This window comes from Caretta caretta, chromosome 1 (assembly GCF_965140235.1).
Source record: "Caretta caretta isolate rCarCar2 chromosome 1, rCarCar1.hap1, whole genome shotgun sequence".
Taxonomy (NCBI): Eukaryota; Metazoa; Chordata; order Testudines; family Cheloniidae; genus Caretta; species Caretta caretta.
Genome location: NC_134206.1, coordinates 198693700 through 198706249, shown reverse-complemented (window position 1 = coordinate 198706249; position 12550 = coordinate 198693700). Strand labels below are relative to the sequence as shown.

At 39.0% G+C, this 12550-nt stretch overlaps 1 protein-coding gene across 1 annotated transcript in view; it reads left to right on the top strand.

Annotated features, from left to right (window-relative positions):
• Window positions 1–434: 434 nt before the first annotated feature.
• Window positions 435–12550, top strand: part of ADGRG7 (adhesion G protein-coupled receptor G7) — a 32403-nt gene continuing 20287 nt past the window's right edge. Inside the window, exons 1-5 of the mRNA XM_048839755.2 lie at window positions 435–571; window positions 7023–7157; window positions 8978–9078; window positions 9884–10002; window positions 10102–10203. Coding sequence (XP_048695712.2) covers window positions 545–571; window positions 7023–7157; window positions 8978–9078; window positions 9884–10002; window positions 10102–10203 — 484 coding nt within the window. The 5' untranslated portion in view covers window positions 435–544. The remainder of the gene's footprint in view (window positions 572–7022; window positions 7158–8977; window positions 9079–9883; window positions 10003–10101; window positions 10204–12550) is intronic.

The window sequence follows — 12550 nt, the reverse complement described above, 5'->3', positions numbered from 1 at the left end:
CTGATTGGATTGTGGGTATTTTGTAAGTAGAAAACAGGAGTAGGAAAGAGGTTTTTAATGGGGTCAGTTGAATATTATATAACACAGTAAGCTTACACTACTTACAATGTCTGATGATGTGTAGGACATCTTTTTGTTCAGTAATATTTATATTGTTACAGCCTCCGCTATATTTCTTCTGGTAACCTGTGATAAATTTTCAAACCTATTGTGGGGGAAAAAATTACCTACTTAAGGAGTATGATTCTACAATCCTTACTTATGTGACTAATCTTTCCCTTATTTACATGAATAAACCCAATGACATCCATAGCACTACTTGTCCGAATAAGTGTTACTTATATGAATGAGAGTTACTGGAAACAATTTTAAAAATCTTCAGGGTTAACGGGGACCTGCAAAGAATGCTGACATCATATGACTGTGAAGGGACTTTTTTTTTTTTTTTTTTTAAATTAAAGCTGGTACTCCAAAAGCAAGCCGGAAGTGCTCCAAAATAAAAGGAAAACCTGAACTAGGCGATGTGAAGTTTGTGAATTGCAGTATGACCCTGAATACCCTAATGGATCAGGTAATCCTATTGTTTAATATGCCGTTTAATATGCCATTGCTACAACTACAGTGAAGGGGGGCTATAATGACCTTCATGGTCTGAGTTTGGGATATGGATTCCAAATGCAGAGTTGGTTGAAACAAGAAACAGTGGGCTAAAATCACCAGTACCTTCTGGCTGCTTTGCTCTTCCCTAGCCCAGTGAGTATTTGCCCACTTTTTAAGAACTAAACTTTTCATTACTGTAAAATGGTATGTCACAGATTTATAAAGATAGGTTCATTAGAAAATAGAATAAATAACAGATTTGTCTTCATCAATAAAACTGATATAAAATATAATGAAGCTTTCAACCTGTTTCAAGCCATCAGATATGATTCCATATTACAGTACAGCTGCATATACAGAAACTAAATAAAGGTGGGATTTTCAAAAGCACTCACTTTTGGCCTGCGACTTCCCATTTGAATTGAGTGGGAGCAGAGTTCAATGCTGAACACTCTTGAAAACTCCACCCTAAAATAATTTGGGAGAAAAGAGAGGAGACTTAAGTTTACACATTGTCCCCTAGGTTTTCTCTGAAGTGGATATTCCAAAGTATAGGGTTTTTTTGCTAATTATTTTAAAACTCATGAGCCTGCAAACTTTTATGCCTTCTTAGAGTATAGCTGTGCAGATTTATGAAGTTGCAAGGTTCTAGAACCCATTCCAATATGGAAAGAAAGTCAGTTTTCCTGTCTCCTACTAGGTTTTTGTTCTTGTTGTTGTTTTTAACTTTCTGATTTGCTCGGATGAAGTTTGGCACTTCCAAACCGAAATGTACACCACCTCCTTCCCCTAACTTTCACACTTTCTACCATGTGACTTGCTTTTTAGGAGTATTAGTGATTACTCGACAAATTGTAAAATAATTAGTCTGATAATTGTTCTGATTCAGATCAGCAGAAGCATTGACTCAGATATGACAATTTGATGCTCATCGTAATTTATAGTTAGGTATACACAGAGGTGGGATTTTCAAATGTGCGTAAGGGTTTTGAGCACCCAAATTTCACTGAAAGACAATGGGCATTGGGTGGCTAACTCCATTAAGCACCTTTGAAAATCCCATTCAGGGTGACTACTTTTTAAAAAAATCCATGAATATTTGTTCATTTAAAATTTAATGTTTTACTTTGGCTCTTCATGCCCTTATGTTTATTTTCTGGGAATATTTACAAATTTACTGATAGGAACGTTCATGGAAACTATTGTAAGTATACCAGTATATTAGAGAATATTCCTGTAAAATAACTATTGAACTTGCAAACATGAGTATTCAAACAGGAAATCTGATTGTGAGAATTATTCCAGTCCAATGAGGGTACAGAAACATGTATGATCTATGTGTCCAATAAGAACTAAGCATCATAGATGAAATTTTAAATTTTGAATCTTTGCAACAAACTTGTCGCAAACAAGCTAGAGACTAAAAACTTTTCCAAAAGATTTGATTAACAGTTTTGATTAGTGAATAATTATGATTTGTTTCTGGACAATATGAAAAGGGAAATAGAGGCAACATTTGTTGACCAAATGATTTGCAGAAATTTTTTCATCCAGCTCTCATCAGACAATTTGGATTGTAATTAACAACCACACCTGGAATAGTACATTCAGTTTTGGTCTCTACATTGTTCTAAAGATACTGTACTGACATATGGGAAGGATTGTGGAGAAGTCAATAAAAATGGTCAAGGGGATGGATTAAGACTTTAGAAAGGATTAAGACATAAAAGACACATAAGCAATGGAATTCAGCATAGTTGCACCTTTGCGCATCTCTGCAGAATCAGGATCAAAATGTTTGTGGTTCAGCTAAGTGATGACTAAGCATAGCAGCATACATGTCTTTGAAGGGCTGGCATAAACATCAAGGATGGAGTAGTCTCTCAAAGGAAGTGGTGGAAACTCTGTCACTTGAGATTTTAAACTACACTGGACCAAAACTAGAAAGTGTATTGTAGGAAACAGTTATGCATTGGCTACCAGGTTCCTTCTATGATTCTATGAAAACCCCTGATAATTTTATTTCTAGTAAATGCAGTTGAAAACTATACTTCTGTATTCACCATTAATGTGCACATGAAGAGCTTTTCAAGGAACTATGTAAGTGGGCTATCCTGCTGTGCTTAAATATATTAAAAATTACAGTTACATTTAAGTGGGAAATAGTAGTTTTCACCCTATGAACAAGTGGAATTTTGTGTCCAGGGAGTAAGATTAGTGTTGTCTTTGTTAATCAGCTTGCAGCTATGAAACTTGCTGAGATTGTTACTGGACTAGCAATAATGACTCTTACATCTTTGCTGTGTGGAAATCCCTATGCCCTTGAAACTACTGCAGATATATGCAAACCAGGAAAGGAGATACACAGAGAAACCACATCTAGAATATTGTGTTCAGTTCCTGGGCAGCTCAAGTAGCAGGTGGTAGAGAACAAACTGGAGGGGATTTAAAGAACAGAAACAGAACATATCAAGGGGCTGGAGGAACCAATTTATGTTGAAAAATTAAAATCTAATACTAATGTACAGCACAGCCAAATCTGATGTAGAATGGATATTATAAATGCTTACATGTATTTGAAGGGTGTAAACACCAAGGAAGAAAATGACTTGTTCAGGCTGGTCACATCAGGAGTAATGGGATGAATATAGGCAGAATATCAGGATAGTTACCAAATGGTAAGGTCAGATTGTACAATATTTTTCCAAAGGAAGTAGTGAAAGTCACTTGAGCCTCTGAAAGCTAGTGGATATAGCACTGGGGAACATAACGTAAGGAGCAAACACCCACTGGCCTAGGGATGGACTACATTCCCTATTAGGACTCTTTCACATCTTACTCCTTGTTTCAGTTTAGGTTATAGTTTCTTCTGTAAAAGTTCCTGTTTAAAAACATACATTTTTAGGTTTTTTGACTGAAATGTGTTTGGTTTTCAGCATTTCTATTTTTTGATGGAAAAGTTAAAAAAAATGTCTGTGGAAAGCTGATACTTTTTGTGAAAAATTTCTGTTTTCTCAACCCAATTTTCCATCAAACCTAAATTTTGACGGTAAATTTTTGATCAGCCCTTATATAAGTTACATTAAAAAAATGATGTTAAAAGAACATTAAGCTTGCAAAATCAAGCACACATAAATTAGGAAATGCCAGGATTAATCACAGTTGCATGTGAAAACCTAATTCAGTCCCATTGTTGTATGTACATTATGATACAGTCTTTAATTATATGATCGCATACTATTTTTCCACATGACCCCTGCATCATTCATTGCACAGGATGGACCTGCTCTGGGGATGAATCAGGGTTATACAGTGAAGGAGACTGTTGTCAATGGGTACATCTACACTTCAAAAACAAACAAACAAACATGGCAGCACATGTCACAGCCTTGGTCAATTGACTTGGGATTAGTCTAGGGGCTAAAAATAGCAGTGTAGACATTTGGGCTAGGGTTGCAACCCTGGCTTTCAGACTCTCCTGTCTGAGCCCAAATGTCTACAGTGCTATGTTTAGCCCTGTAGTGCGAGCTCTGCAAGCATGAGTCAGTTGACCCAAGTTCTGAGATTTGCTGCCATGGGATTTTTTTTGCTGTGTAGATGTACCCTATAAGATCTCTGCCTCAATTATGGTAGAAGTTGGAAAGTGTGTAGTGTGACAAAGTTCCTCCTCTACTTTGGTGGGTCTTGCGCTTATTGGTGGATTTGCTCTCCTTGGAGCTTCATGGCAGCCCTCAGTCTGGCTGTTTTTGTGAACCCACAGTCCAGGTCAACTCCTCCTGTGTCTGACTTGGAGTCAGGAGGTTTGGGGGGAACCCGGGCCTGCCCTCTACTCCGGGTTCCAGCCCTGGGCCCTGTGGAATGCAGCTGTCTAGAGTGCCTCCTGGAACAGCTGTGCAACAGCTACATCTCCCTGGGCTACTTCCCCATGGCCTCCTCCCAACACCTTCTTTATCCTCACCATAGGACCTTCCTCCTGGTGTCTGATAATGCTTGTACTTCTCAGTCCTCCAACAGTCCGCGTTCTCACTCTCAGCTCCTAGTGCCTCTTGCTTCCAGCTCCTTACATGCGCACCACAAACTGAAGTGAGCTCCTTTTTAAAACCCAGGTGCCCTGATTAGCCTGCCTTAATTGATTCTAGCTGCTTCTTGATTGGCTGCAGGTGTTCTAATCAGCCTGTCTGTCTTAATTGTCTCCAGAGGTTCCTGATTGTTCCGGAACCTTTCCTGTTTCCTTACCCAGGGAAAAGGGACCTACTTAACTGGGGGCTAATATATCTGCCTTCTATTAGTCTCCTGGAGCCATCTGGCCTGACCCTGTCACAGTAGTGAATGAGGGTGTGGATTGCAGGAACAGAAATGATGTTCTCATAGGTAAATACTGTCTTAAAGAATTGGATTCTATCCTTGCCTCTGCCACAGAGTTCCTATGTGATGCTGGGCAAGTCACTGAAACCAGACTTTTCACAGGAGATCCCGAGTTGTGTGTTCCTCTTTTTCTGTTGCCCAGCTTGAGACCGTGGGGTCTGATTTGCAGAAGTGCTGAGCACCCAGAGCTGCAAATTAAAGTCAATGGGATCTGTGCTTTGAACATATAAAGAAACAGCCCTTCTTTTAGAGGTGTTGTACTCTTTTTGCTTTATAGTGTTTTCCCCTTTTTTCTTTTCCTACTCACTACTTCCCTATCTCAACTCCAGTTTAAAACAAAATAAAACAAAACAAAAAAGCTACAATCCATGTAACTAGCAAAGATGTGCCAATTCTTCATCATGTTTATTTGCTCCCAGGTACTGTCACCAACTCTATCCTTGTTCTGTTTGCATCTTTAGATTGTGAGCCTATCAGGGCAGGGTTTGTCTCTCTTCTTCTGAACAGTGTCAGACTGGGGCCTCAGGGAGCTACCATAATATAAATTTTTACTACTAGTAATAATAGTAATATCAAAGGCTCTGTACTTGTGTTTTCAGTTTAAATTGTTGCCCACAATATTTTTTTTAATTTTTGAAGTTTTATACTGCCACATAGTGAATTTTAAAGAACACTCAACATTTTTCAGTTACAAATGATGATGGAAAATTTGGGAAAGCTATATCTGCAATGATCAGGAATTACCACCTTTTAAAGGCCCATAACCCAGACTGTTTCTCCTGTACTCTCAATGGTAAGTACTCTGAAAAAATCAGGTCATAGGAGTCTCAAGTTGGGAACCCCAAATTGGTGGATATTTCTGACTGTAATCTTTGTGTTTCAGTACCCCATCTGTAACATAGGGATAATCTGAAAATAAACTAAGGATTTGGAAGCACACAGATATAATAGTGATAGGTGCCATGAGAAATTAATACTATATCCAGGGCAGGGTTTAAATAGTGTGCAGTAAATAAGGCATACGGGCACATGAATCCAATTATCTAGGTCAGCATTCAGCTGTCATAACCATGAGATCATCCTCTTTTCCGTCAGTCTCCTGCCTCCTTCACTACACCCTTTCCAACTTCTGCAACAATGAAGCAGGGGTCCTGCAGACAACAACCTCCTTTACTACATAAGCCTGACTCACCCCGCAGAGACGGTCCAGCCCCTGAATGAGGCAGGGGTCCTGTGCCAAAAATAGTATGTGACCATGTAATTAAAGACTGTATCACAATGGTATCTATCACAAACAGTACATGGGGGTGGGGGGGGGTAATTAAGGTTGCATGGGCAATGTTAATTCTGACATTTCCTATTTGAGCTTAATTTTGCAACCTCAATAATGTTCATGTTTGTATGTAACATGCACATAATGCACTTTATATCTCAGAGCTTCACTCAAGTGTTATCGTTTAAAGATTTATCAGTTATACTAGAACTACTTAGAGAAGGACTAAGCTACTCTAGTATGGTGTTTCCTTTGTTCTTCTGGTGGCTTCCTAAAGTCGTTTCAAATCTAATTCTGTTTATGTAGCACACATTGTGAGTGGAAGGGGCTACAGAAGTCCATGGATTCAGAAGCTCAGGGTAGGTCTACAATGATAAAAGACCCGCAAGTTCTCAGAACCTGGGCTCCAGCCCAGCCCAAGCCCAAACACCTACTGTGTAATTTTACAGCTCCACAGCCCAAGGCCCCCTCCACTCCCCCGCAAGCCCAAGTCAGCTGACCCAGGCCAGCCTTGGGTCTTTTATTGCAGTGTAAACATACCTTTAGTCATCTAGACAAGATCTTATTGTGTTTCTATGAGTGGGAGAAGTGACTGTGTACAGTGGGCCAAATTCTCTGCTTGCTGATGTAAGCTGGCACAGAGCTATTGAGTTAATAGGAGCTGTGTCAGTTTATAGAGCAAATAATTTGGCTGTGAACCTGCTATTCTTTTATTTCATTAGAGAATGGGTATAAAAATGGCCACTGTATATTTTCTTTGTGTGATGTACCATTTTTCTAACAGTTACGCAGTCACGTCGACTTAGAGACCATTGCCAGTAATACCCAGATCCTTACTTCTGTGCCGGAGAAACTGACCACCGAGAACATCTCTCATGCTGCTAATATTGCAGAGCAAATTCTGAAAAATGATTCTAAGGTGAGAATCACCAAGACTAAAAAAGTATTTTGTTTTATGGCTTAATAGGATATAGCAGGATGTTTGGGACACTTTTCCTAGCCCCACGGAAAATCAGTCTTTTTGGTTTCACTTAATAAAAAACAACAACAAAACCCAAGTATCTAATCTAGTTGCGATACATTGAGCTATTAAACAGTGCACCTGAGTTCAGATCTCAAGCATCTTAGTGGAATGTCCCTATCTCAGTTTCTGGGATAACATGGTGGATTCATCTCTATCAATCACTTTAAATTTTGTGCATTTGAAATTCAAATATTGGCATCAACTGAACCTGATGTCCTACATTAACCTTTTTTTTTTTTGCCTATCTACATTCGAATAATGTAAGGTGCCTATGCATACGTTGGCTCAAAGCCTTTTTTCCCTACTAATAGCTCATTTTTATTTAACATTTTTATTTAACAGGTTTATTACGGTAGTCCCTAAAGGCCAACCAAGAGTGGGGCCCCATTGTGCTAGGCACTTCATAAACAGAGTAGTAAATGGTCCCTGTCCTGAAGAGATTACACTCTAAATAGACAGGATAGACACAACACACAAGGTGGGGGAAAGGGTATAACACATAAGCAAAATGCCTCTAAATGTTATAAGAACAAGGAGAACTTGTGGCACCTTAGAGACTAACAAATTTATTTGGGCATAAGCTTTCGTGGGTTAAAACCCACTTCATAGATGCATGCAGTGGAAAATACAGTAGGAAGATATATATACAGAGAACATGAAAAAATGGGGGTTATCGTACCAACTCTAACGAGACTAATCAATTAAGGTGGGCTATTATCAGCAGGAGGAAAAAAAACTTTTGTAGTGATAATCAGGATGGCCCATTTCAAACAGTTGACAAGAAGGTGTGAGTAACAGTAATGCCCCTCTGCCATGTACATTGGCCAAACCGGACAGTCTCTACGCAAAAGAATGAATGGACACAAATCAGACGTCAAGAATTATAACATTCAAAAACCAGTCAGAGAACACTTCAACCTCCCTGGACACTCAGTTACAGACCTAAAAGTCGCAATTCTTCAACAAAAAAACTTCAAAAACAGACTCCAACGAGAAACTGCGGACCTGGAATTAATTTGCAAACTGGACACCATTAAATTAGGCTTGAATAACGACTGGGAGTGGATGGGTCACTACACAAACTAAAAACTATTTCCCCATGCTAATTTTTCCCCTACTGTTACTCACACCTTCTTGTCAACTGTTTGAAATGGGCCATCCTGATTATCACTACAAAAGATTTTTTTCTCCTGCTGATAATAGCCCACCTTAATTGATTAGTCTCGTTAGAGTTGGTACGACAACCCTCATTTTTTCATGTTCTCTGTATTTTTATCTTCCTACTGTATTTTCCACTGCATGCATCTGATGAAGTGGGTATTAGCCCATGAAAGCTTATGCCCAAATAAATTTGTTAGTCTCTAAGGTGCCACAAGTCCTCCTCATTCTTTTTGCTGATACAGACTAACACGGCTACCACTCTGAAACCTGCCGTCACTAAATATTATGTTAGTTCCACATTAGGAGTTTGTCTTGTTTGTTTGTTCGTTTGTTTATTTTGGGGGAATTTATTTAGGAGGGGATCAGCTAAATGGAAAGAAAAAGGAAGGGATGGAAGGCGAGGCAGACAGGGCTGGGGAGAAGAGGGTTACTTATTCTATTTCCTTTTGATTAAGGCAAGTGTTAACAAAATATTCGATCACAATACAGCGTATTAAAAGAAGTGAGTTCGTATACCATTCCTACTGAATATTTCCCTCTTTTCTGTTTGTCAGAATGCTATAGAGGCTGCAGTGGCTACAGTTAGCCAACTTTTGGATGCCAGAGTGAGTGAATTCAACTCTGCAAACGAGACCCTTACTAATATTACAGCAGGGTAATTACAATTTCTGTTTCTATTAAATTTGGTAAAACTAAACATGTCCATCCATTTAAGATTAAAAATGGAACATAGTGGGACAAATTAATCTCCAGGGTAACTCCACCAACTCAGAAGAGTTACCCCAGGGATGAATGAAGTTGGCCCAGTTTTCCTAATCTGGAGACAGTGAGGTCTAGAGTTGGGGATGACAAGTCAGGTTCACTGCATTCAGTTCCCAGCTTTGCCAGTGATTTGCTGTGTCACCTTGTGCCAGTCAATTAACCAGTGCCTCGCTTTCCCTGTCTGTACAATGGGAATAGGTGTTCTTACCCTACCTGCTGGGATGATGTGGACCTTAATGAATATTAATAAACACTTAGAGGTTCTTGTATGAAAGGAATCATAGAAGTGGGAAGCATTATTATTACTAGTAGGATATCCAGAGAATGGAAAAGGAGAGTTACTAGCATGCTAGTAAGTTGTCTCCTTGAAGGAGCAGGTTCCTGAACACATCAACACACTTGGAAAAAAATATCCAAGTTATCTAACCAACTATTAAATTGTAGCAATATTCTAGATTTTCCTCCTTGATGCATAAAAGGCCAAATCCTAATTCCACTGAAGTCAAAGGCAAATCTCCCATTGACTTCAACAGTAATGGGATTTGGCCCATTAGAATAAGAGATTTTTGGCCAAATTCTACCCTGTCCTATACTCTATGGAACAAATTTGAAGTCACTGAGGGAGGGCAGACAGGCTCTATATTCTGATATACTTTACAGTGGTAAAGACATTTACACCATTCCTTACTTCAATGCAGCCTCACAAAGACACTGGAAAATTTCTCTTTGAATGGCTTTGCTGTTCAGCCCAACATTGCAGTTCAGAACATTTCATTGAATCCAGATTCAACTATAGCTTTTTTCTCTGCACAGACAGGTAAGCTTATTTGCTTTGTGGGAATTATAAGGACAATGAGCACATTTTTACAAATTCTAACAATTCGTACAAATTCTTTGGTGACTCTTGCCTACACAGCATCAGGAAGTTTACAGTCTGGAAATATTAATGTAGCTGAAAATGACTCTAACAATGCCAACAATATAGAAGTTCAAATACTGATCAACCTTACAAAGAACAGTAAGTACACTCTTCTCTTCCCCAAAACCTAGTGCTGGGCAAATTCTGCACAAAAGTGTTCTCACACTCCTTTGACTAAAATCTATGAAAAGATGTCTTTTTATGTACATATATTAGGGCACATATCATAGAACAAGAAGTGTACATGGCAAAGCTAACTGTGTGACCTTATTTGTGAATCACTGCTGACTTACCTGTAACATGGCCTGAGTTTTTATAACTGTAATGAATGTGTGGTTACAGAGCTACAGTCTCCAAAGTGAACCACTAAATTACACATCTCCATTAGAGGTTGGACTAAAAATTTCTGCTCCAAAACTACAGACTACTACCATGTCAGCTTAAAAAGAAAATTCTTTCTTAAAAAGAAAGGCCATTTTGATTGGTAGATATAGATAAGTAATTATTTTCTGCTACAGATAAGTAATTAATTTCTGACATGAGGGAGTCTCTAACTTCAGTTTGTCACTAGTCTGATTCTTTATTAAATTATAAGAAAACTTGTTAAATGTAGTGTATATATAGAAAGCAAAAAGGTCATTTTGTTTTTGGTGTACTGCATCTTTAAATATTGAGTAGTCTGTTTGTCTGCTGCAGGGACAGTGGCCACTTTATGTTTCATTAAACTGGGAGTGACCCCTATATTTAGGTTGCCTAACGTTTTCCTTCATAAAATTCCTTAAGACCTTTTTAAAAAACAAGTTCTAACACCTCAATTGTTTGCAGCAGGCTTCTGAAATATGGCAGTGGGAAATGCCTGGGGCTAGAGAGAAATGTCTTTTCTTATTCCTGTGAACATCTGTTCAGGTTTTGCTGAGGTACACATATTTGACAATTGACGCTGCCCTTATGTTCCTCAGGGAAATGATGACAACTTGCCACAATAATGGTGACATGAACATTCCAAAGTGCTAGGCCTCTGCTGCTACCAAAGCATCAGCATCAGCATTACCTCACACACACACACAGTACAGTACTGGGAACACCTGGGCGGTGCTGGAGCAGCTGTAAGGATGGTATGGGAGAGAGAGAGAGCTAGGGCAGCCCAGTCCCTCCCCTGAGGATTACAGAGGTAATAGCAGTAAAAGGCTGTTTTAGTCTGGTAGCTCCAGTGGTGTAGAAGTCTGTGCTGTGGTACAGGACAGTCTAGTTTCAAATGATGCACGATAGGGGGATTGTCACAGTTGCACGTAAAAGCGTGGCATTTTATTTCAAAGTCAAGCACTCAAAAGTTAGGAAATGCCAGATAGACAATTTCCTGTGTAACCTTAATTCTTAATTCTGTGTATATTTATTATGGTACGGACTTTAATTTCATGATTACAATTTGATTAGTTCATGATGAATTTCATAATTACAAACCATTTTTTTCCACAGGACGCCTGCCTCATTCAGTAAACAGGAGGGATGCACAAAAGGACAATATTAAAGTTGTCTTATCAAACATAGATCTGGCATTTCCTAATTTTCAAGTGCTTGACTTTGTAACCTAAATAATAACATTCTTTTAACCATTTTTAATGTAATTTCAGTTGCAGAATGTTACCAATTGAGCTATTGTGTTCTCCTTCACATGCAGACTTTATATCTGTTCTCTCTTTTCTTGTTGTTTTCCTTTATCTGAATAAAATCATCTAGGCTAAAAAAAAAAGTACGTCTTCTGCTCTTTGTGCGGTGGAAGACTTAACAATGAACCCTGGAGAACTGGTTAAAACAGTGTCAAAGTCAAATTCAAGACTCACAGAATTTGTCAGACCACTCTGTTTATTAGCAAAGCGCTTTGGCAATGCACCCAGATATGTGAGCCTCCTGCAAAAGCTCAAGCTAACTTATTTAAACAGATAAGCCAAAGCCAATTTAACATAAGAATCATAGAATCATAGAATATAAGGGTTGGAAGGGACCCCAGAAGGTCATCTAGTCCAACCCCCTGCTCAAAGCAGGACCAATTCCCAGTTAAATCATCCCAGCCAGGGCTTTGTCAAGCCTGACCTTAAAAACCTCTAAGGAAGGAGATTCTACCACCTCCCTAGGTAACGCATTCCAGTGTTTCACCACCCTCATAGTGAAAAAGTTTTTCCTAATATCCAATCTAAACCTCCCCCACTGCAGCTTGAGACCATTACTCCTCGTTCTGTCATCTGATACCATTGAGAACAGTCTAGAGCCATCCTCTTTGGAACCCCCTTTCAGGTAGTTGAAAACAGCTATCAAATCCCCCCTCATTCTTCTCTTCTGCAGGCTAAACAATCCCAGCTCCCTCAGCCTCTCCTCATAACTCATGTGTTCCAGACCCCTAATCATTTTTGTTGCCCTTCGCTGGACTCTCTCCAATTTATCCACATCC